General features: G+C 40.9%; 1 protein-coding gene across 1 annotated transcript in view; it reads right to left on the bottom strand.

Annotated features, from left to right (window-relative positions):
* Window positions 1-308: 308 nt before the first annotated feature.
* LOC135878182 (NEDD4-binding protein 2-like 2) overlaps window positions 309-25582 on the bottom strand; it is a 100619-nt gene continuing 75345 nt past the window's right edge. The window contains exons 8-12 of the mRNA XM_065403774.1: window positions 14655-14778; window positions 11702-11787; window positions 8980-9025; window positions 5589-5787; window positions 309-442 (exon numbers count right to left, since the gene is read on the bottom strand). Coding sequence (XP_065259846.1) covers window positions 5597-5787; window positions 8980-9025; window positions 11702-11787; window positions 14655-14778 — 447 coding nt within the window. The 3' untranslated portion in view covers window positions 309-442; window positions 5589-5596. The remainder of the gene's footprint in view (window positions 443-5588; window positions 5788-8979; window positions 9026-11701; window positions 11788-14654; window positions 14779-25582) is intronic.

Genomic DNA, 25582 nt, shown 5'->3' with positions numbered 1-25582 from the left:
CGGTGTTCCAGTAGTGAATTAGATCCAGGAATCTGAAGCTCACAGTTTATGTAGACAACAGACCCCTCCCCTTCCTTTGATTTGTAAACACAGAAATCCTTCACTGTGGAAATCTTTTTGCTATTTTTGCTTCAGGCTAAACATTGGCCAAAGCAATCTCCTTTATTTTCAGTCTCTCTGTGTCATAGAAGGATGAGTAAAGGAAGCATAAATATCAAGTGACTTCTGAAAGTGGCCATTTGACAATCAAAAATTATTACAATTTTTTTTATTTCAAAACCAGAATGGGTGGCTATGTGGATATAAAGCCTAAGGATTATTGAGGGTCATGGATTAAGCACCAAATTCTACACTGAATACTTCTTCCAGGTTATTCCTTACATTTATAACACTTGATTGTAAACTGAGGTCCTTCCATGATGGTGCCAAGATTGACAAATTTCTGTAATATAAAAGAAGAGCGTCTGCTGAAGTATCATAATAACCAGTCACTGCAGATTTAAAAAATACTAACTGTTGTAAACATTGTTTCAATATTGCCACATCCCACCCTATGGCTAAAAGAAAGTATTAAAGGATAATTTTTCACCTCCAGTCCCTGATAAAGGGATCTATTTCCTTCTCAGTTTTAGCAGTTTGATTTTGAAGGAGGTACAAAGAGGGATTTTGAAGGCTTAGAAAAGAAATGAAGTGGAGAGTATAAAAGGTGGGAAAACTGAAAAGATTATAGAGGAAGGGAAGATAGGAAGACGATGTCAGAGATGGAGAAAGGCAAGGAGCTAGACATCATGAAGAATCAAAAACAAGAAAAGGAATAAAGGATAACAATACTTAAAATGAATTTAAAATTCCACCAATATTACTTCAATCATAGCTAGGCTTCAGAAACTGATTTAAATTTTTTTTTCTCTGTAAAATTTATATAGAACCTGATTGTCGTCTATAAAAAATCTGAGGAATTCTGTGGAAGATATCAGCATAATTTGATCTACAATTTCTTAAGCTCTTCTAAGTAGATACAAGCCTATTCTATTATAACTCTTGTGTCTCCTATCAATTATTCCCTCTCTTTTTGAAGTCAAATGTGAGGCTGGGCTCTATTGGTAAACATTGTACAAGGGAGTTCTTGCTCCAGATTTGTCCTATCTCTGCGTATATTTAAACAAATAATTTTATTTTAACGAAGGTGGTAGTATTCTCCTTCATTTGAGCTTTAGTTCTAGCATAAAATGTCTAACAGTCTAAGGGTACGTCTACACTACCCGACGGATCGGCAGGTAGTGATCGATCGATCGGGGATCAATCGATCCCCGATCGCTCTGCCATTGACTCCTGTACTCCACTGTGGCAAGAGGCGGAAGCGGAGTCAACGAGGGAGCGGCGGTAGTCGACCCTGCGCCGTGAGGACGCAAGGTAAGTTGACCTAAGATACGTCGACTTCAGCTACGCTATTCTCGTAGCTGAAGTTGCGTATCTTAGGTCGATCCTCCCTCCCCCCCCCCCCCCCCCCAGGCCTTAAGATCTATTTTGTTTTGTGTAGAGGTTTTGCGTTTAATGATGAGAAGAGACTGTTTATGGATATATCTCTGTGCTCATAAAGGCACCGACTATCCACGTGTCTATTGTATTAGCATACCTTTTTCTGCAGATTGTTAGAGTTTTCTCTTATGCTGAATAATAATAGAGTGTAAATTAAAGGTTATACCAACATCGGAAAGATTCAGTAAACTAGAAATGTAATTTTGTGGATATCTGTATACTCACTACATCACACAGTTCTTCCAAGATAATACAGTAAAAGCTGTTTTATCCAGCATGTTGGGGAAATGGGGGATGCCAGTAAGTGAAAAATGCCAGTTAACTAAGAGGGAGGGAGTTTGGGTGCGGGAGGGGACTTGGAGCAGTGGGTTGGGGCGCAGGAGAGAGTGTGGGGTACCGGATCCAGGTGGCGCTCACCTTGGGTGGCTCCCCGCAAGTGGAGACCTGTTCCGGCAGCTCCAAGGCGGAGGCACAACAGGCAGCTCTGTGCGCTGCCTCCACTGACAGGCACTGCCCCCGCAGCTCCCATTGGCTGTGGTTCCCCGCCAATGGGAGCTGCGGAGCTAGCACTTGGGGCGGGGCAGCGCGCGGAGCCGCCTGCTGCACCTCCACGTAGGAGCAGCCGGGACAGGTTGCTGCTTGCAGGGAGCCACCCAAGATGAGTGCCCCCTGTATCCGGCACTCCGCACCCCTCCTGCACCCCAGCCCCTTGCCAGTCCCACGCACACTGGACTATAAACCAGAATTTCAATGAAGATCAGAAATGCCAGTTTATAGAGCTTTCTGGTTGGTGAAGTGCCAGATAAAATAACTTTTACTATATGTATTTAATAGATTATACTTCCCACTAAAGTTAGAGAACTGGGCACATAATATTTTAGTCACCTGTCCAAAAAAAAACATTAAGTTTTCATTATCATTGTGATAAAATGTGAGCTGGGCCCAGACCTGAAGAAGAGCTTTGTGTAAGCTTGAAAGTTTGTCTCTCTCACCACCCTGTCTCTTAATATCCTGTGACCAACACCACTATAACAACTCTGCAAATTAGACTATCCCTGAGAGGTATTTGTCTCATCTGTCGTCAAAAACTTCCAACGACAGTGATTTCAAAACCTCCCTTGGTACTTAACTATCTTTACAGTTGGAAACTTTTGTTCTAATATCTAACCTAAATCTCCATTGCTGCAGATTAAGCCCTTTAATTCTTGTTCTACCTTCTGTGGACATGGAGAACAATTGATCACAGTCCTCTTTATAACAGCCCCCTTGCTAGATGTAACTCATTTTGTGCTTTAGCATTTATGATTTTGTCTCTACATGTTTGCTCTGTTCTTTTGTATTCAATCCTTAGCAATTTGTCCACGTTTCCATAAACTACTTGGTCTTCACTTTTAAGGATCTTCACGCCCTTTCCCTTCCCTACCTATCTTCTTTCATTCGCAATCAAGATGTTGTACCCTGCCGCTGATTGGAGTATGATCCTGGCCTCTTTGCCCACTTGTTAAATTTTCAAATAAGCACTTTTGTGCTTTCTTCTATGCTGCCCCTCACACTTGGGCAGAAAATTAACTCATTATCCTCATTCAGAACTCCGCTTAAAACTCTCTTTTTCTATGATGCCTGCAAAAAAGTTGGACAATGGTTAGGTTGCTGGTGTGCTAAGACGACTGCCTATCATCCTGACCAATACTGTCTTACTGTTTCCTTGTATTCACCTGTCTGTTGTTTCTTGTCTTAGACTGCAAGCTCTTTGTGGCAGAGAACATTTTTTGTCAGTGTTTGTACAGCACCTAGCATAATAGGGTCCTGGTCCCTGATTACAGCTTCTAGCTACTATGGTAATACAAATTAATAAATAAAAACACTTGTTTCCATTGATCTACGGATGCTTATTTCAGTAGTAGTTTTGATCATAGTCTATTTTGCCTGTTCCCCAGAACAAGTTATTCAACCACTGATTTGTTGTCAATGTTTTGATAAGGAATTCTTACAAAAATGTTGTCTCTTAACCAGAAACAAACCATGTTCTGGGGGGCATGTGTGTGCAAAGAGGAGCAGAGAGAGACAAATATATTCATTTTTCATTTAGACAAAAACACACAAGCTATTGAAGGAAGGAAGCACCACCAGTTGGCAAACAGATTTATATTAAACTGAACTTTGCTAGAAATATATATAACTTGTTTCTCAAAAATATACTGACTATGATAGCAGCATTAGCACTGCGTTCAACTTGTGTAATTTAAAGAGGTTACAGTGGAAATTCCCAGGAGTCTTCTCTTCTGTGAAATTTATTTTTAAAATACCTGACATTTGGTAAAATCTGGTCCATTTCAAGATTTTTATATTTGGTCTTTAGAGTATTTTTTAAAAGCCTCCGGAATATCACTTCTGACTGGGTTACTTTATTAGCATCCATTGGGGAGGTGGGAAATGTGTGATTTCTTGAGAGGGGGAGAGATTACCCTAACCTCCCTTCAAACTGATGGCAAAATTTTAGCAACAGGCTCCTGTGAGCCCCTCAGAGCTAGTTCTCACACACATCCCTGCATATCTCACACATATTCAATACTTTCACATAATTAATTAATTAATTAATGGAGATATCCTATCTCCTAGAACTGGAAGGGACCTTGAAAGGTCATCGAGTCCAGCCCCCTGCCTTCACTAGCAGGACTAAGTACTGATTTTTTGCCCCAACTCCCTAAGTGGCCCCCTCAAGGATTGAACTCACAACCCTGGGTTTAGCAGGCCAATGCTCAAACCACTGAGCTATCCCTCTCCCCCCCCCGTATGTTTAAGTAATTATAACTTAACTTATAAGTAATTATATCTGATTATGCATTTTTAAAAGCAGATCTTTCACACTATTGAGTTCAAAATGTCAGAATGAAAAATAACCCAATCACCAACAACTCAAATGTTATTAGACTCCTCCTTTCACCATTTGATGACATGATCATGTGTTGGATTTGTCACTGTCTATATTTATCTATGCATAATTTTAAAAACCCCAAAGAGGTTGATTAAATAACGTTTACTCCATTCTGAGTAAATTTGAAGGTATTTCAACTAAGAACTTACTGAACATCCATCCACATACAGTCTGATAGGTAGGATGTACAGCATTACAAGAGAGGCATTGAATTGTAAAAAATAACCACCTTAGTTACATTTGGAATATCACACCCCAAATTTACTCTGTCATTATAATGACATCCATTACATTTTAGGACTTCTATTTAAACCAAAGTGGGTTTTTTTTGGAGCTTGGAAAGTTTTTTCTCCCCATGCTCATAATGTTCACACATACCTTCATAAACACAGACATACTTGTACATACAAAATACACAAATAAGTAACATAAGTTTAATGGTTAAGATATCAGCCAGTGTCCTGTCCTACAAACCATGGGTTTGAGAAATATCATCTAGGAAAATATCAAATAATTACTTGGAATAGTTAGAATTAAAAGGATTGGAGAAATGAAGCTCCTAACCTCTGGATCATGAGACACAGTATGTGCTGTTCGTTAGCACCACTTAATGGTAGGTAGAGGTTGTTGGGATTTTTTTGACAAAACATTTTTCATCAGAAAATATGTTGAAACATATGAATTTCAATTAAACTTTTATCAGGAAGGTTTCTCAGGTCCAGGATGGAATTTCTGGTCAAAAGGAGAAAGTGAGATTTCCCCACCCAAAATAGCCAATAGGCTGGTGGTTAGGGCATTCACCTGAAATGTGTGAGATCCTCTGCTCTGCCTGGAAAGAACTTTTAACCTGGATCTCCCATATCCCAGGTGAGTGCCCTAACCACCAGGCTATAGCTATTCTGGGATGGGTCTCTCTCAGTCTTTCCTGTTGGAGCTGTTCCACTTTGTATAAATAATTAAATATTTACTTATAGTAAAGTCATAGGTGCTTACAGACAGGATGAGCTGTTAGTATTTTTAAAATCATTTTATTAAAAATGAATGCAATAATCTTTGTTTTTCAGCTGTTTAGACCAGCATTATCCATAAGAATGATAGTTTTATAAAATGTTACCTTTATCTTCATGTTGACTTTTTCTGTTTAAGATGACATTCAAGATTGGTTGATACGTTATACAAGTGCTTATTGTCTGGATAAGTCACAGAGTTCTCTTCTACTACATCTTGATATAGATTTGTTTCCTGAAGTGTTTCATAAGATTCTTGACTCTTTTGGCAATCTTTATTTGTATCTTCCAGTATGTTGGCACCAACTAAAAAAACATGATTGTAATTTCCCAAATGACACCCAAAGTATAATTTATATAGTTTGTCATTTGTATTTATGTCAAGATTATTTACAGAACAAGATTATTGCCCTAGAAAACTACAAATGTTACCAATTTTACACACAAAATATTTAATCTATTTTGTTGGATTTTTCAGCTGTGCCCTAACAATTACACACATTCCCTACTGGTCTGAATCTCTCTTGGCTCTCCAGCAAATTAACTTCCAAGCCAAGAGCTACAGGGTATGTCTATACCTGTGGTTGGCATGCGTCAGCTGAATTGGGTTCAAAGAGCTCGGGCTAAGGGGCTGTTTAACTGAGGTGTAGACGTTTGGCCTCAGGCTGGAATTCAGGCTCTGGGACCCCATGAGGGGGGAGGATTGCAGAGCCTGAGCCCAAACGTCTACACAGCCCCTTATACCGAGCCCTGTGAACCCAAATCAGCTGACACAGGCCAGATTCGGGTGTTTAATTGCAGTGTAGACATACCCTCAGCCTTTCCCACAGGATCTGTCCCCAACTTCAGACACCAACTTGTCTGTCATTCTCCAGGGAACAATTATATCATGCATTTCCAACAATTTTAGAAGGCCTTATGCCAACTTGTGCAATTATATTAAACAACAAAAGCTGTTCCCTAGATGTCATTATTCTCCTCTGGTATAGTATTTTAGAACACATATATACAGTATATGAAGTACCATGCATTACCAAACTCTGCTGCAGCAGATACCTTTAGAGAAAGGCTGCCAGCAGGGTATTCTCCAGCTGCCTTCAGAGACCTTATGGGCTAGAGTGAGGATAGATGCAGTTGGTGATTACAGAGGGAGGCTGCTGGAAGCCAGCTCTCCCACTGAAGACAGCAGAATTGTGGGATGGATGCTTTTGATGCTCCCAATCCCCAAAGTAGTAGGACATTGAGTGGAAGCCAGTGGTGACCCACCCATCCTAAGAAATTAAAATCAGAGTGTGAGGCAACTGGAAACATGCTCCTACCATCTGAACACTACAGGATTCCTTCACCTAACACCAAGCTCTTGATGTTTCTCATCAAGCCTCTTTCCTTTGCTGCCTAGGAGCCTGATCCATTGAGGTGTTGATAACTTTCAATACCCACTGAATTCAATGAGAGTTGATGACCCTCAACACTTCACAGATAAAATCTAAGACAACATGTTTTTCACTTTGTAGCCCGATCTATAGATTATGTATTAATTCTATTGATTACTTAAGAATTCCCAATGATCACTTTGAGGGCTGACAGGTTCTTGTCCCAAGATCAGGCCCAGTATTATTAAAATTACTATATAGTTCGGAACCCCAACGTGCACAATTGCAACACTCACAGTATCAGAATTCTTCTATATTTCCAAATAGTTTATTAATACATTTAGCAAAGTCACAAACACTCTAACTCTCAGATAGAGAGACTACAGAATGTACATCTGAGCATCCATATACTCACACCATCCCTTGCAGTACGACCTGAAATGTTAACCATTATCTTCCTCATCACCATCACCTTCCTCTTCACCACTAGTGGCCATCATTCTGGTCCCTTCCAAGGGCTACAGCTCTCTCTCTCCTACTGCCCAAAGCCTGGCATGCAACTTCTATAATACATTACGCTGATGCCACTATATCTAATGCATAGTCAGTAGGGGATTTTTCCCCTTTTCCTTATATGTATTTCCTCATCCTACTAATGTTGAGGTGTCCTCTTTCTATACGTTAGTATATTGATACATGTAACAACAATTTCAACTCACGATCATATCTGCCATCGCTTGCTTAAGCGGATTTGGGGTTATTACTTCCATGTTCCTTGTGGTAGCACTTACTGGAACATTCTACCTCCTACCATTGAGCAAGCTATTCTTAGTTCCTAAAATCTAAAGGTAACCGTTGATCTACGCCAAGGGTTACAGCCTACTTAACCACACTTATGCAAGCTTATGCTTCAGTTAATGTATTACAGGATATAGGATACTGTAGGCTTCTTCCATTAGAGCTGAATATAATGAAAGCAGCTAAATATAATTAAGGCAAGGCAGTGAATATAGTAAAGGCAAGCCTATGCACTACAACTTTAAGCTCCATCTGAATTGGATTCAAGTAAACTCAAAGTAAAATTATTTGATTCATTTAATAAGAAAAACTGTTAAGGTGGAGAATTTCAAATCACAAGTCAGGAAATTCAAAATTGGGTCCCACAGCAGCTGTAACTCTGCCACATTGTTTGTATACTGTATATGGAGGCATACATTTAATACCATACACTACAATACGAAATCCTGCACTTGCACAAGAAGTAGTTACAGATACTATGAACACAGTAACTTTCAACTTACTTACTTCTACATTTGTACGGGGAGATTTTGGCAAACCAGTAAAGTGCCTAAAACCACTATGGCTTATTGTTAAAAAGCAACCTAGTCAGCAAGCTGTAAATTGGCATTCAGCAATCTCAGCTTGACCAAGGCAGGAGGGGAGGGGGTTTTGGGGTGCCACAGAAAGGGCAGCTTGATCCCGCGTCCTTCCTGATAAGAATTGTGTTGAAGTTGCTGATACATGCATTTCAAAAGAGTAGGATATGTCCCAGGAATGTCTATTGAGGTCTCAAGGCTGCAAGTTCTGGAAAACCCACACCTGGTTAATCAATAATCAGAAGGAGCCTCTTGCTTGCCCATTGGAACTGTTTGCTTGACAAGTTTTCTTTAAGGGACATGTCATTGTATTACTACTGTATAAATAAGTGGGAAAAGCTTGAGATAGGTGGGACTCTCCTGTGGGGGACTCTTCGGGACTGGTCTCTCCCTCTGGGTGCATCTTGTGTTCCCCACCGGCAAACGGGCTGCGGCTGTGCCACTCGAGAGCCACACTCAGCTTTGGTAATTATCAAGGGTTGGGGGTGTTTTACTAATCTTATTGCAGACGTGTGCAAGTGCTTGAGACTAAGTAAAGGTTTAGCTTTAAGTGAAAGCACTCTTGTGTTGTCCTGTTTGTGCCAACCATCTATTGGTCGGATGGCCATGTCTCCCCTGTTTTATTTCCTGACGCCTCCTCGCACAGAGTAAAAGTTACCAAGTGCTTTGGGTTGAAAGAACCCCGGGTAACATATTAACTGATTGTTGCACTGAATAAATAACGTTTACATTCATTTTGTTATGCTTACCAGCCAAAGAATTCCCATTCTGTAATCCATTATTTTTTTGTTTCCTCTAAAAACAAATAAAATAAGCAATAATAAAGGAGAGAAGAAGAAAAAGGAAATATATATGATGGTCTGGGGGGCTGGGTAATCAGTGTACAGAACAAAGTCCATATTACATTACATAAGTTTTTAAACTGTATTTACAAGGCTTTTGTCCTTTTCATCACACTATCCTGTATTATCTCCTAAAAACTGCCACCATAAAACAACAGCCCTAGTAATAGGCTATCCTTTCATTGAGAAGTGGCAAAAGAAAGGTTAAGAAATATAAAAATTATTTCAGAAATATGATTCAGTCCAACTATTGACTAAACTACTCTGGTATAAACAGTATATAAATATGTAATATTGAAATATGAAACTATGCTTACATTCAGACCTTTAGAAGATCTACTTACAGCTCTGCATTGTCCTACTTTGTTAATAATAGGGTATTTCCTAACGTGAAATTATACTGTACCCTCAACCAGTAGAGAATGCCTGCATGTTCAAATATGTATATGTATATAGTGGGACAAATATTCTAAGAGGGCCAAACCCAGCCACTGTTTTGCATGCATATTATTGAATCACACATATGTGAAGGCACATGTGACATAATCTATCACTTCTGCATGCAAGTGATGGGTTTTGCATATGCAAAACCCATCAACTATAAGTGCCAGTGACAATGCTCAAAGTATGGATATAGATATCCATGCATGCAGAGGCTACTTTCTGAAAGTTTGTAAACAGTATATAAATATATGTATACATACAGGGCCCCATCCTAAAAGTCGTCTTCACCCAAACTCCTGTTTAAATGAGAGGGGTTCTAAGTACGTACGGAGATCTGACACAGCCCTAGGCAATTTGCTCCTCTAAGTGTACGTCTATACTTACCTCCGGGTCCGGCGGTAAGCAATCGATCTTCTGGGATCGATTTATCGCGTCTTGTCTAGACACGATAAATCGATCCTGGATCGATCCCGGAAGTGCTCGCCGTCGACGCCGGTACTCCTACTCTGCGAGAGGAGTACGCGGAGTCGACGGGGGAGCCTGCCTGCCGCGTGTGGACCCACGGTAAGTTCGAACTAAGATAGTTCGACTTCAGCTACATGAATAACGTAGCTGAAGTTGCGTATCTTAGTTCGAAGTGGGGGGTTAGTGTGGACCAGGCCTAAGAAAATTCCAGTGGGTGCACTACTTTCCCCAACCCATCCAGCTAGTCTATCCCATTTTAAAATTATTTAAAATAACACTGGCATTAAACTTTTTTAAAATGTACTGTGTTCCCTGTCCATTCTCTTTTTCTTTCCCTACTTTTTCCTTTCCATTGCCTATCTATCTTGGCATAACTTTTCTTTTTTCTTCTGTTTTCCCCTTAAACTTATTTTTGGAGTATAATTTTTCTGATTTCCCTTGTCTCCCTTAATTCATTCCTCAGCCATTCAGACACACCTTATACATTATCCCATCAATTGAATTCTCCCTTATATACCCTCCAAGCACATACATTTTATTAAAGCTAATGTTAATAAAATTATATAATACATAGGGTGAGAAAAGAGTGTCTGTACATCTGGGTATAGTGCTTAGATTATCCACAAATACAAAGTTTGTTTTTAAAGTCATAAGATACATATAATTGCCCTCATCAGACATATAAGCTAGATCTAGGTTCACTTGGTTCTGCCTCCTTGAGGTCCCTTCCAGCCTATGTTTCTATGATTCTAAGCTCATTCACCTCCTCCCCTCAACACACTTAGGGTGATTTCTTCTTATCTACCCCCACAAGGGAGGAAGGTTTGGAGAAAGGCTCTTTTTTTCTCTTCACCAACAGAGGGGAGTGGCACTGAGCTGGGTCTCGGAATAGAGTGCATTGATAGAGTATAAAACAATTACAGTTTCTGACCAGACAAAATAAGCTAAATCCCAGTCAGCCACTCAGCAGATACTGAGAGCATTTTTGCTAGAATTGATGGGTAAGGAACTGCAGATACCAGAGGGCGGAGTCTGCTTAGAGGGTGGTAGAAGAACAGGAGGAGGAAAAGGAAAGTGGAGGACAGTATCTGCAGGGTAAAAAGAAGGACCCTGAGCAATAGGGAAAGGTTTTATTTTTGTTGACTGGTTCATATATTTTTCTGCTCTGTCCACCTAAACCCTCAACCCTGCTATAAGGTTAGAGCTCTCCCTTGCACAGGGCTTGCAGGACAGGACCTATATAATGCTCTTCCTTCACTGTTTGTATTCACTTATATAAAACATGGATCTATCAGCAAGAAATACTCTTTCTCCACATGAACTGAATGCAGAAGCACAATGATGGGCGGGGGGTAACAGGAGGGGCATAGATGCTAACACAAATTCACAGTCTCCCCTAGTCTCTCCAGGGGAAGGGGAGGTCCCAGCTGGTACTGTGGGAGGGGACGGCAGGGACATGGGGTGGCAGCTTCTCCTGTGGCTCTGGCTCCCAGCACCCCCTCGACCCAGCTCTCTGCTTCCCAGAACCCCAGGATGCCATCTCCTCACACTGTCTCTTCCACTTATGGTCTCACTCTGGAAGGAGAGATGGTGGCTCAGTGAGGACGTGGCAGGTGACCTGGGCCCACTTCTTCGGAAAATTCTGATTGCACCCTAGAGTAAATGGTGCCTCTTTACTCCTAAAATACAGGAAAGCCTTGCAGAGAACTAAAACCCATACCTCCACAGATGTCTTCCATAGTAAATGGATCTTCTTTGATGTTTTCCAGTCAAGAGGAACTATGTAATCATCCGGCAATAAAGACTCTGAAAAAGAACAAGACATTTTCATGGCATTATATTTTGTCAGGTTTCATGCATATCTGAAGGAGATACTGCAAGCTCAAACAAAGCCCAGAATTGAGGTTTTATACAAATAAGCTTCTACAGAACCTAAGACCAATTAAAAAAATTCTATATTTTTGTTTAATGCCAATGTAAAGATATTTTTTAAACCAAAGGATTTTCCTGCAGTATTTACACACCCAAAATTGTTGCTTTGTCCAAGCACATGGGAACTGGAAAGTGAAATTTACTAGGAAAATCACTAAAAACAAAAGTGAAACTTCATTCTCTAAATTGAGTAAAATGCAAAAAGTAAACAAACATCTTAAATGAAAAGTAAATTTAGTTTTTAAAATTTTATCAGTTTTAACCATTTATAATAAGAGGATATTTTAACATAGTATATGGAAATTGTTCTATAAATATGTCATATTTTTAACCTGATAGAGTTCCTCAATGATTAAAGTTGAAAAGAAATGCTTTGTAGAAAAACAGTGTAAAATGTTTATGGAATATATGTTCTGTGTGTTAACTGTAAATAAGTGACAAATAAATTTGTTAACTAAAAAGCTATTTACCTTCCCATAGAACAACTAACAACATTTATAGTACCTTTCATTTAGGAATATTCCTAAATGCTTTATGAAACCATTCACCCACAAATTCATTGTAGTTGCCTTAAAATACGCAGCAGTACATAACAGTTTAGGACAGGCAATGAGGAAAAATATCTATGACTGAAATTGAAGCAGACATTTAAAAAGAAATAATATTGATACTCAAATCAGAATATGGCTAGGAAAGTGGAATTAACATCTATAATTCGGAGAAAAATGCTATGGGTTCTTTAATGATCACAAGTGGCCAGTGCCTCAGGCTATGGCTACACTACAGCTTAAGTCGACATAAGTTATGTCACTCACAGGTGTGAATTAGCCACCCTCCTGAGCAACATAACTTATGCCAATTTAAGCACCGGTGTGGACAGCACTATGTTGGCAGAAGAGCTTCTCCCACCAACATAGCTACCGCCACTCGTGAAATAGGGGGGCCCAGAGGGCCATGGCCCTCCTACTTCTTGAAAGTGGATGGGCCTGGCCCATCCACTTTTTGCCACAGGCCCCGCCCCTACCCCTCCTCTTCCACCTGAGGCCCCGGCCAGGCTGGCAGCTGGAGCCTGGCTGGGGACCCCGGGTAGCATGGGGTGCTGTGCCGCGGACCCTCCAGCAGCCGGGGTGCGGAGAGGAGCCTCCATCCCGTGTCCCCACCCCCACTAGGTCCCCCACCCAGGGCAGATGGAGGGTGCATGGCTCTTACCATGGCTGGGCTGTGGCTCCAAGGCCCCATCCCCTGGCCAGAGTCAGGTCAGGTAAAAGCTGCCCGGGCAGCTGTGGGGAGCTGCAGACCCTCCTGGCCTGGGCGGGGGGCCTGTGGGGCACGGACGTGGGCCGGGGCCTGCTCTTGGCCCCCCCAGCCAGGTAGGTGGAGGACCTGCGGCTCCTGGCCCGCTCCAGCTTCCGGCTTGTCCAGGGACAGGGCCTTGGGCAGAAGGGACAGGGCCTTGGGCAGAAGGGGCAGGGCCATCCTCCCCCCACTTTTCGGAAGGTTCCGCCACCCTCTGTCGTGGAGACTGGAGTAATTAAGCCGACAGGAGAGCTCTCTCCCATCGGGTTAGAACAGCTACATAGAGAACTTATAGCGGCGTAGCTGCACTGGTGCAGTTGTTAATGTTTTCATTAAGGAGAGACTACAATTAGAGAGTTAGAAGGTTCACAAGTAGCTTGCTAAACAGGGGCCTACGTGACATCAATTCTGTGAAGATTTATAGAGCCCTGCAAATCTGTGGATATCTGCTTTATGTCCACAGACCATTTTTTCTGATCGTGGATTGGATAAGAATATAAATTTTGAATCTGCGCAGGGCTCTAAAGATTTATGCACACTCAAATATAGACATGTGACTAGTCCCACTGTAAAATTAACCATGTGCCTAAGTCTGAAGAATTATAGCTTAAGCAGTTCATTCTTTTTTGATCTTTCTGAAAGTATTTACACTACATGAGTTAGTATACATTAAATGACACTAGAATATGAAAATTCAAGCTCTATTTGTTCATTTACCTTCTAACCATGACATCTGAAGGTGTGGACTGCATGATTAAAAGAATATGTTCAGTACTAGAAAATATACTTTATGGTTTTTAATTTCAATTTAAAATTAAATTTGATTAGGGGTAAAATTTTCATACTGCTGAAGTGATTTAAGAGAGTAGGTCTATTTGAAAGTCAGTGGGATTAAGCCTCCAAAATGCCTATGGCACATTTGAAAATGTAATGTAGGTGCTTTTGAAAATTTTACCCTATAACTTTACATTATTAGTAAAGGGATACTACTGCATTATAAAGGTGAAACAAACATTTACCAGCAAAGAAATACAAATCCAAATAGCACGTGTTTTCATGCAGTTTCTAAATGACAGGTTAAAAATTCACTCAGTATGATGTATTTGTGCAGCTGAAATTGCAACACAGCTACAAGGACATCATTCCTTGGATTTAAAGTTAGTAAATACTCAGCATTACTCAAGATCATGCAATGAGGGTAAACTGCTAACAAAAGAAAACAATGATCATTGCATAATAGATAATCTACAGAGCTGAAAAGCAAAATCTTGGTGCAAAGTACCATTTGCAAGACACTAAGTGAATGCCATCAAAAGTATCTATATTGGCAAGCAGTGATCAGCTACAGTATATTATCACATTTGTACAATTGCTAGTTGCAATAAGAAACAGACTTATATCATTAGGCACTGTTAAAAATAAATAATAATAAATAATAATATTACCCAGTGGAAATCCAGGAGAACCAAAAAGGTCTACAAGTTGAAATGCAAATCCCAATGATAAGGGAAGACCCAAAAAATTGGATTTAGTATTTAAAGTATCTTGATTAGCTTCAATTTGTGAGGACTGTGATGGCTTACTTTCATCGGTTTTGTACATATCTTCACCACAGCTTTCAAATACATTAGGGTATGTAGGACAGTCAGATGTTACTTTAACAGAACACAAAATATCTGGTTGACTATTTGTAAGCTCTGAAGAGAACTGTTCTCTCTCACCCTCTTTTTTATCAAGTATTTTTTCTTGTTTAAAAGTTGTAATTTGTTCCTTACTTGTTGAAGAAACTATACAAAAACTAGAGGGAAACTTCTGAGCTGGAGAAGAAACAGCTTTCTTTGAAAGACACAGAGATTGTCCCAACTGACTACTATGTAAGAGAGATCCCACACCATGGTTAAGTGAAGAATCTGTCACATCATTATTAGAAGGTGCTAGATGTTCTTGAAATTCAAGGTTTTGTTCACTCTTCTTTCCATTGTCCTTATTTGAAATTCTCTCTTGTTCTGTTTTCAAAACATTTTCTGATAGGTTATCATCCATTAATAGAACATCCTTCAGTCCCTCCTTTGTACTAACAGCAATCTGCCTTGGTAGATGAAAGTTTGGTGCCAAGTTGAAAATCCTTTTGCATCTTCCTTTCTTCTTTGATGGAACTGGTGTACCTACATTGCTTGGAACATTGACTTCAGTTAAGCAGTTTGTGACAGTGACTCCCGACTCTATAAATGAAATATTATGTACTTTGTCAATCAGTGATGACTGTAGACCACCATGTGTTACACTGCCACTCTCTTCAATTAATGTTTGCAGACTGGTTTCTTTTTCTAATTCTTCATTAGATTCACGAGTTTGTTCTACTGTGCTGTCAGGATAGCTCTCTTTAGGCCGCCTCACTCTTTTTGGTCTTTGCTCGCATATGAATTTATGGGTACCCTCAGGCCAAGAACAAGAACCCGACCTATCAGAGCCAAGCTGGAATTGTATATCAGTTAAATCAATTGAAAAAAAAGCCCAAGGATTTTTCTCATACCTTTTTGATGTCTGTCCGTCTTTCATGGTTTTATCAGGCAAGACAACACAAATTTCAGATGTTTTCAAATCATGCTGGAGAGACAGGGTTTCTTTTTTTCCATTACTTACATTTAACAATTTACTTTCTAGGTCAGGTTCACATGCAATTTGATCTGATGTAAGTTCATCTTGATTGTTTAACATCATAGAACTATTTTCTTTACTGTTATATTCTGTGTCTAGAACAGAACTGTGATCATCTGTATCTAAGGAATTGCTCTCATTTACCATAAGGTTTTTATTTTGGTTATGATCAACCACCTGATCATCAAGTGTGTGTTCAAATTCAATTAAGTTTTTATTAGGAGCAGATGTCAAATTTATTAGAAATGTACCGTCATCTTCTGTAAACAAGTCACTTTTCACTGGACTAGATAGTGTTGCTGAAGTCTCAGACACAGCAATAGGTAAACTTCCTGTTTGATGCTTTGTAGATTTTGGGCTTTCATTACCATCACCATTGGAACGATCTTCACAACCTTCATCTCCTGGATCTCCATTAAATGTAAATACTGATTTTCTGTTTTCTTCTTCTGAATCTTCCTCTTCACTGTCTGATGTTTCCTGGTCATCAGGAATTAGATGACAAGGGGCTCCATCTGATTTTTTCTCTGTGATTTTAATATGATCATGCTTCATTTTTCTGTTTCTTTTTCGCTTTTTCCTCTGTTTAGCTTTGCTCAGTCTGTGCCCAGGTTTCTTCTTAATGTCTGTTTCCCTAAATGTAGAATAAAAAACTAAATATGAAAGAAAATCCATAGCAGTAATAACCTACTCATAATATGCAGCTTTAGGAAAAATATTTATTTAACTATTTGGGTAATCAAGTTTTGATCCCTTCACTACTGAAATTTTTGTTTTTTTAAATCCTGATACTTCATTTAAAAAGTACCATTTCTGTATATTTCAGAAACATGATGTAAATGTATCTTACAATTCACAAAGCATCTTTAAACTGTTTAACATACACACACTGAATTTTAGTTTGAATCTCATTTCAAGAACTTCCAACTTAAAACAAAGCAGTAGGTAAAGCAGCATTTTCAGGCATCTTTCAAAATTATGAATGATTGATCCCCACTAGTCATTCAGCATCTAGGGTTTGCCCATGTTCTGTAATTTTGTGAAGTTCCACCTTGTGCAATATTCAGAATGGTGGAAAATGGGTGGAGAGTAAAATGATCTGTTTTCCTTCTGTTAGAATATCCCACTGATATCAGAGTGTTCTTCTATTGGACAAAATAGATTAGATGGACTCAATAATTCAGAAGATACGAACTATAAAAAAATCCTGATTGACATACAAGTTTAATAATTATTACCGTTCCCTCAGACCTACTGCTCAAGGTACCATGTTTAGCATGTGTACACATACAGTTTATCAGGGGAGTATAGTACCTCTAATTACTTACTTATTTAATTTGGAACAAAGTGGTACCTCATGACTGTCAGAAGGGAAGGCTTATTTAGGCCTTCCGGAAGCCTGCTGTGGATTTTAAGATTCTGTTCTGATAATGTTCAATAGTTTAAGCATAAATAGAACTGTATGTTTAACAAATTGCAGAATAATTATGTTTATTGCTGCACATGTGTAAGAAATTGCAGAGTAATCATGTTTGTGAGAACAAGAAGAGATAAACTAATTAAAAAGCTTGAAAAGATTAGTTTGAACTAATACTAAACCTGTACTGATGGGGAAGGAGAGTTAACATGGAAATGAGAATAATATATATGTATAAGAAAAGATAACAAAAAATTATAAATAAGTTTGTGTAACAAAGGAAGGTTGAAGCTGTAGAGTCTGGTGCTGGAGGTGACTGTGATGAGATTGTTCTAATAAGCATCCTACTTATAAGTAACTGATCACTACTTGCTGAGTGTTTTGCCTTAATAAATATTTGTTAGACCCATCTGTTGAGTAAGTGAACCTCAATCCAATGACCTAAGTCTACTAGAGACAAATTAATTTAGTAGTAGGCAATTGTGTAAGATTACTTATGAATCTCAGGTCTATACATCTGAATTCTTGGGTTGCACTTCTCATCAAGATTAACAGGCAGCAGTACAAATAAAAATGGCAACTAAACTTTTTGGCATCACACTTCCCAATTACAGGTTTCTAACCAAACTACGCCCTAAATAAAGAAAATGAAGATAACTAGGGAAACCTATTACAGGAATTTAATATAGTCTATAGATATACTTTTATTTATAGAGAAAAACAATGAAGGGAAGGTAATTCTAAATAAACGAATCTAAGAGGTTGATGACCTATATAGGTAAAATAGGTTTCTTTTTGTACCTTCATATACACCAGAACAGACTGATACAATTTGAGAAGTGATTCTATAGAAATAAAAAATAAGGGAAAAGTTGACACCACCAGTAGAGTACCACATCCATACCTCGAGGCCACAGCCATAGAGATTTGTTTTATCAGAACAGAATCTTAAAATCCACAGCAGGCTTCCGGAAGGCCTAAATATGCCTTCCCTTCTGACAGTCATGAGGTACCACTTTGTTCCAAATTAAGTAAGTAAGTAATTAGAGGTACTATACTCCCCTGATAAACTGTATGTGTACACATACTAAACATGGTACCTTGAGCAGTAGGTCTGAGGGAATGGTAATAATTATTAAACTTGTATGTCAATCAGGATTTTTTATAGTTAGTATCTTCTGAATTATTGAGTCCATCTGGAAAAGTATTGTTATTTATCTTGTACAGTAACTGGAATTTTTCAAGATGTTTGGTCCCTATGTGGATTCCTCTTGAGATGTGCACATAGTCCATGTGTCTGAGACCAGAAGATTTTTGTTAGCAGTACCATAGAATATCAAGGTTGGAAGGGACATCAGGAGGTCATCTAGTCCAACCCCCTGCTCCATTGATCCATGCCTGCACCCTTCTCCTCCTTGTTTTTCTGAACTGAGGGCATCAGTGGCACTGTGCACTGACAACTTCTCCAGTTCTTTCTCTATAGTGAATTACCAGAAGGATCCACAGCAGAGGGGAAGGAGGGTGGGTAGTGGAATATACATAGGGACTACACATCTCAAAGAACTCCAGTAACTGCACAAGAAAAGTAACCGTACTTTCTTCGAGTGATGGTCCCTATGTGTATTCCACTTGAGGTGGCTTACATACAGTATTCATTGAAAAGGGGAGTCGGGGTGAGGAACCGCTACCACAGATTGGAAGACTGCTCTGCCAAAGGCTGCATCTGCTGTAGAGGCTTGTACTAGTGTGTAATGTCTCACAAAGGTGTGCACAGGGTCCCACCCTGCTGCTTTACAGATTTCCACAAGAGGGACACTTCAAAGCGAAACTACTGACATAGCCTGGGTTCTGGTCGAGCGGGCCCTCACATTTGTGGGGGAGAGGTCGCAGTTAGTTCATCGCAAAGCAAGATTCAGCCTGAAATCCCTTTGCAAAGTTTCTGTGAGGAGACTGCCCCCCCACTTGTGCATTTGGCAAAGGAGACAAACAGTTTAGGGCAGAGGTTCTCAAACAGGGGGTCGGGACCCCTCAGGGTTCATGAGGTTCTTACATGGGGGATCGCAAGCTGTCATCCTCCACCCCAAACCGTGCTTTGCCTCCAGCATTTATAATGGTGTTAAATATATAAACAAGTGTTTTTACCTTATAAGGGGGGGTCGTACTCAGAGGTTTGCTATGTGAAAGGGGTCACCAGTACAAAAGTTTGAGAGCCACTGGTTTAGGGGATTTCCTGAAGGGTTTTGTCCTTTTGTAGATGTAATGTCAGGACTCAACAAACATCCAGAGAGTATAGCTGCTTTTGCAGTTTGGTGGAATGTGGCTTCACATAGAAGACAGGTGAGTGGATGACCTTGTTCAGATGGAATTCTGAGATTACTCTGGGGAGGAATTTAGGCTATAACCTCAAGGAAACCTTGTCCTTCTGGAAGACCATCTAGGGCAGGTACACCATAATGACCCACTGCTCACCTACTTTTCTTGCTGAGGTAATTGCACCCAGAAAGGTAACCTTTGTAGCTAGATAAGCAAAGGAAAATGGAGCTAATGGTTCAAATGGAACATTCATTAATGCTATTAGGGCTAAACTGAGATTCCATACTGGGGTAGGTTTCAGTACCAGAAGAAAGTTTCTGACAAGTCCCATCAGAAACAGTTCTGTAGGAGGATGGGCAAAGACCAAATGTCTGTCCACTGGAGGGTGAAAGGCACAAGTTACTCTCAAGTGCACTTGCAAGGAGATGTTAGATAGTCTCAATGTTTTTAGAGAGAGGAAGTAGTCCAGAACAGTAGGGATCTCAGCATCCTCTGATGGTTTATGATGATTCTGGCACAAGGTAGAAAATCTTTTTCATTTAGCTGTATAGCATTTTCTCATGGAGTCTTTTTGGCTATAACTAAGAATGGATTGTACTATCTCTGAGCATGATCATTCTACGTTTGTCATCCATCATAATAACCTGTTAAAGGGAGAGATACTGAGTTCGGATGGAGGATCTTGCCTTTGTCCTCGGTCAAAAGGTCTGGGAAGAGCTGAATGCAGAGGAACGGGTGTGAGGCCACCTGGAGAAGACTGGTGAACGAAAACTGTCTTGACCACTGAGGAAAAACTAAGATCACCAATGCTTTGTCCTGTATGATTTTACTCAGGATTCAACGTAAGAGAGGGATGAGTGGGAATGAATACATCAGTGTTTCTGGTCATTGTACTAGAAACACATCCCCTCTGGAGCAGAGGCCCCTAGCCACTCTGGAGCAGAGGCCCCTAGCCACTCTGGAGCAATATGCCAGCTTTTCTTGTTTTCTTGCGATGCAAAGAGATCCTACAATGGGAGTCCCCACTGTTGGAATACACTCTTTAGACTGGGGTATAGAATCTCCGTATATGTGGATGTGGTGGGGGACACAAAAGTCCCATCAAAAAGATTTCTTGGTGGGAGGCTGGGGCTAGAAGGATAATGAAGAAGGAACATTCTGTTCACTATTCTGTATTCTTTGGTGTTTTCTAGGAGGTTTGAAAGCTCTTTGATGGTAGAATGACTGAGGAGATGGTTATTGCATGTAAGATTGAGCCTTAGGATATATATCCTCCTTGGTGCTGGAATGCAGATACCCAGAGTACAAAGAGTTGCTCTTGAGTCTTTGAGGATATGTAACAATTCCTCTGTTTTCTCACTGAATAGGTTATTTCCCATGAAAGGCAGATCCTCTGTAGTGGACTGAACTTCTTTTGAAAATCTGGAGGATTGGTGTCACAAAGCCCATCTCATAACTATGGGTGTTGCCATCAAACAGGGAGGCTGTACCTGCTGCGTCCACCGAAGCCAGGAAGGGCCAATCTAGCTAGCAATTTACCTTCATCAATGATTGCTTGGAACTGAAATCTATCCTTTTGAGGTAGTTTGTTAGTGAATTCAGAGAGCTTATTGTAATTAATAAAATCATACTTACTTAGACATCATAGAATCATAGAATATCAGGGTTGGAAGGGACCTCAGGAGGTCATCTAGTCCAACCCCCTGCTCAAAGCAGGACCAGTCCCCAACTAAATCATCCCAGCCAGAGCTTTGTCAAGCCTGACCTTAAAAACCTCTACGGAAGGAGATTCCACCACCTCCCTAGGTAACCCATTCCAGTGCTTCACCACCCTCCTAGTGAAAAAGTTTTTCCTAATATCCAAACTAAACCTCCCCCACTGCAACTTGAGACCATTACTCCTTGTTCTGTCATCTGCTACCACTGAAAACAGTCTAGATCTATCCTCTTTGGAACCCCCTTTCAGGTAGTTGAAAGCAGCTATCAAATCCCCCCTCATTCTTCTCTTCTGCAGACTAAACAATCCCAGTTCCCTCAGCCTCTCCTCATAAGTCATGTGCTCCAGCCCCCTAATCATTTTTGTTGCCCTCCGCTGGACTCTTTCCAATTTTTCTACATCCTTCTTGTAGTGTGGGGCCCAAAACTGGACACAGTACTCCAGATGAGGCCTCACCAATGTTGAATAGAGGGGAATGATCTTGTCCCTCGATCTGCTGGCAATGCCCCTACTTATACAGCCCAAAATGCCGTTAGCCTTCTTGGAAACAAGGGCACACTGTTGACTCATATCCAGCTTCTCGTCCACTGTAACCCCTAGGTCCTTTTCTGCAGAACTGCTGCCTAGCCGTTCGGTCCCTAGTCTGTAGCAGTGCATGGGATTCTTCCGTCCTAGTGCAGAACCTCATCAGATTTCTTTTGGCCCAATCCTCTAATTTGTCTAGGTCCCTCTGTATCCTATCCCTACCCTCCAGCGTATCTACCACTCCTCCCAGTTTAGTGTCATCAATGCTTGGTCGTTCACTATGTAGAACTACAAATTTGCAGATGTGAAATTCATTCTTCCAAAGAGGGCTACACATTTGGTCTTGGGTGTAGATCCAGCTTGGCTGCTGCTTGTTCCTTCTGGTGACTGCCTGCACCACTAAAGAGTTTGGAGCACAGTGTGAAAGTAACTTTTCTGCCCCCCTTTAATGATACAAAGTATTTCTTTTCCATTCATTTGGGAGTGGGAGTGCAAGTGGCCAGAATATGTCAGACTATTTTGGCCAGTTCTAAAATAGCCTCATTAACAGGCAGTGCCACTATACTGGGACTAGCGCTCTGGAGGATATGCAGTATCTTATGAGGGGTCTCATATACTTCCTCCAGTCGGATCTGGTGTGTGTCTGCAATTCTCTTCAGGAGGCCCTGGAATTGCCTGTAGTTATCAGGTGGTGATGGCAAGGCTGCTGTGACTGCCTTATCTGGTGAGGATGTTGATAATTCTTCAGCAACGAGTGGTTCCACCTGTTCAGGTTGCTCCTCTTTCTCAGTATCCCTGAGCAGGTTAAGGCTCTTCCCCAGATGGGGAAGCCTGTCTTGACTCCCCTTGAAACCTTGCCTATTTGGGATGCCTCATATATGGATTCCAGGGACCCCAATAAGGCCAGTGTGAGGGATCATAGGTAAGGATATGCTTTAATCATGGAAGTCACGTATTCCATGACTTTAACGAACCTCCATGACTTCTTGGGCTTCAGCCAGTGGTGGGGACTGGAGCTGTCAGGCTCCTCCCCCCGACATGGAACTCAGGCTTTAGTCCCCCCCGGTAGTCTCTCCCCCACCAAAAAAAAATTAGTTTTAGTAAAAGTCATCAACAGGTCCCGGGTTTCCGTGGATTTCTGTTTATTGCCTGCGACTTGTCCATGACTTTTACTAAAAATAACCATGATAAAATCTTAACCCTAATCATAGGGGTAACAGGGTTGTCCCCATGGAGGAGGACACCATTCGTTCCGAGTTGGGTATTCCTTCCTGTGAGATTGGGAAGGTGCCCTGGAGATCTTGGAGCCTCTCTTAGGGCTCACTTCCTGCCTTGATAAGGGTGGTGAAGCTCTCCCACTCATTCCAGACTCATTGGAGGAGAATGAGGTCTCTGTGACAACAGGAGGTGCTGTCGGTATCTGTGGTCTCATTATGATTCAGCTGGTCGATAATACTGGAAAGTGCCGAAGTGTTGGTGTACGGACCTGCTTGGTTAGGACTGGATCTGAAAGTATGGGTGATTCTTGGTCTGCACAGATCGTAAGGTCCTCCAGTATAGTGTATCTAGTGGCAGCCCCAGCTGCTGGACAGTGGGTCAGGCTCCTGTACTTTGGCAGTGCCAGCTTCAGATGGACAGCAGTTTTTGGTACCGACTATTCCTTTTCTCTGCACATCAGTATCATCGGTGTAAGAGGTGTCCACTGTCTTCTTTCCCTCATCAGTACTGAGGATGTTTCCAGCCCTGAGGCTGTCAACAGTTTTGGGGCCCTCTTGGTTCTCAGTGCTGAGGAACCAATACCGTGCTCCTTGTGAGCTCCACACCACACCCATAGGTGCAAAGTGACACCTGACTTAAACGGTGTCGGAGAGGAAGTCCTCTTTTGGATGAGGTCTTGGAGGGAGATTTCTCACTTTTCTTATGAGAGTGTTTGCTTTTACCCTCCTGAGTAGAGTCTTTAACTCCACCTTGAACAGCCTCAGAGCCAGAGACCACCATGCTTCAAGGGGGAGCTTCTCAGTGCCTCTCTCTGATGTCTGATGGTCCAGAACTGGATGAGGTCTCATGGAATGATCCATCAGGAATCTTCTAAGTCTGAACTCACAGGGTTGATTAGTTTGGTGAGGAGAGGACCAACAGACACTGCGCTGAGAGAGGATATGAGCTTTCCTGAGGCAATAGAGGCATGTATCAAAGTCGTCACTGACTGGGAAAGCCTGGGGACAGGCCACACAGATCTTGAATCCCAGGGTCTTGGGCATCCTAGGCACCTGCATGGGGGGTATCAGGGTGAGGGTGCCCCTTGTATTCCTGAACTACTGAAATGACACTATCTAAACTGGTAAAACTATTAACAGTATCTAAGTGGTGGGGTTTTTTTTTTTTTTTTTTTTTTAACAGGAATGCTAGCTAAAGCTATGGACTCTAGAGAAGTCCATCTCAGACCACAGGTGGCAGAAAGGAACTGGAGAGGCCATTGGTCTAGACCACCCTTTATGCCCTCACTTCAGAGTATAAGGAGCAGAAGGGCACTGGTGCGGACCAACTGACACTGCTAGCAAAAATCTTCTGGTCTCAGATGCATGGAGCGCATGCACACCTTGAGTGGAATACACATTGGGACCACCAATCAAAGAAGAGGCACCTTGACTCTCAGTGGACATGGTAGGTAGGTCTCAGACAAAGATAGGTCTCAGTCTTCTAGGTAGGTCTCAGACAAATTCATCAAGCTATAGTGGATTTGAAAGTGTTGATTCCCTTTTATATTACAGTTTTTAAAAAAGGCATCAATTAACCTGGTATCTAAACTGTGAACATACTTGAGACCCTCCACTAGCAGAAACATGCTGAATTCTTTCCAGATGATCACAGAAGACTCCTCAATTAAAGAAGCACCAAAACGTGCTCTTTGTTGGATACAGAATGGGACAAAAAAGTGCATTTTTAATTCAAAATAAACCTTGAGATAAACAGAAAAAAGGAAGTAGAAAATGGTCCTAAACACAAAATACTTTCCCTATATAAAACAAAAACTATAATACAAGACAATTTGCCAGCTTGTCACTCTGTGGTCACCAATGTATGTGCGCACACTAGAAAAAGTGTTACAGCAGCCCACAACAACAGGGCAGCTGTACCTGTGCTAAGTTACTAGAATAACACTAGTAAAAATGCCTGAGGCTGTTCTACATTAGCACTTATCTGATTACTACCATCACTGCAGCCTTACCAATGCTGGCAATTGCATTACAATGAATGCTATTTTTTGTAATATACAACAGGCCTAAAAGAACACTTAATGCTCAAGAACATGAGTGGCCAAAGACAACAGTTTAATTAAGCATATTAAGGCTCCAAGGTTGAACAACTGTTCAAAAGGGAACTCACGCTAAAAGTAACCAGTCACTTTTGACTCGCCTTTTATAACCTAATGGAGCACAGGTGAGCTTGACCCTCAGTCTCTGAAGATGCACACTCTCACAGATCAATCCATGAGTACTTGAGGGGACAGATAAGCAGTTAAATGTATCCCTCTCATGAAAGAATTCAAAACAGAATGAGGGAACCATATTGACAAATCAGAGCCGAAGTGTCCACGGCAAGAACTACTAAGATATGTTGGGGTCTTCTGCCTGATGTTCCATTTTAATGAATTATTTTTGGGCATGAATGATATGACATAAAATTCTGGAACCACGGCAATAGGGGAAAAAAGTGACCATGAAAATCACCATGTTATCTGA

Source organism: Emys orbicularis, chromosome 1, assembly GCF_028017835.1.
Source record: "Emys orbicularis isolate rEmyOrb1 chromosome 1, rEmyOrb1.hap1, whole genome shotgun sequence".
Classification (NCBI taxonomy): Eukaryota; Metazoa; Chordata; order Testudines; family Emydidae; genus Emys; species Emys orbicularis.
The sequence above is the reverse complement of the archived record's forward strand: the minus strand, read 5'-3'. Positions and strand labels throughout refer to the sequence as shown.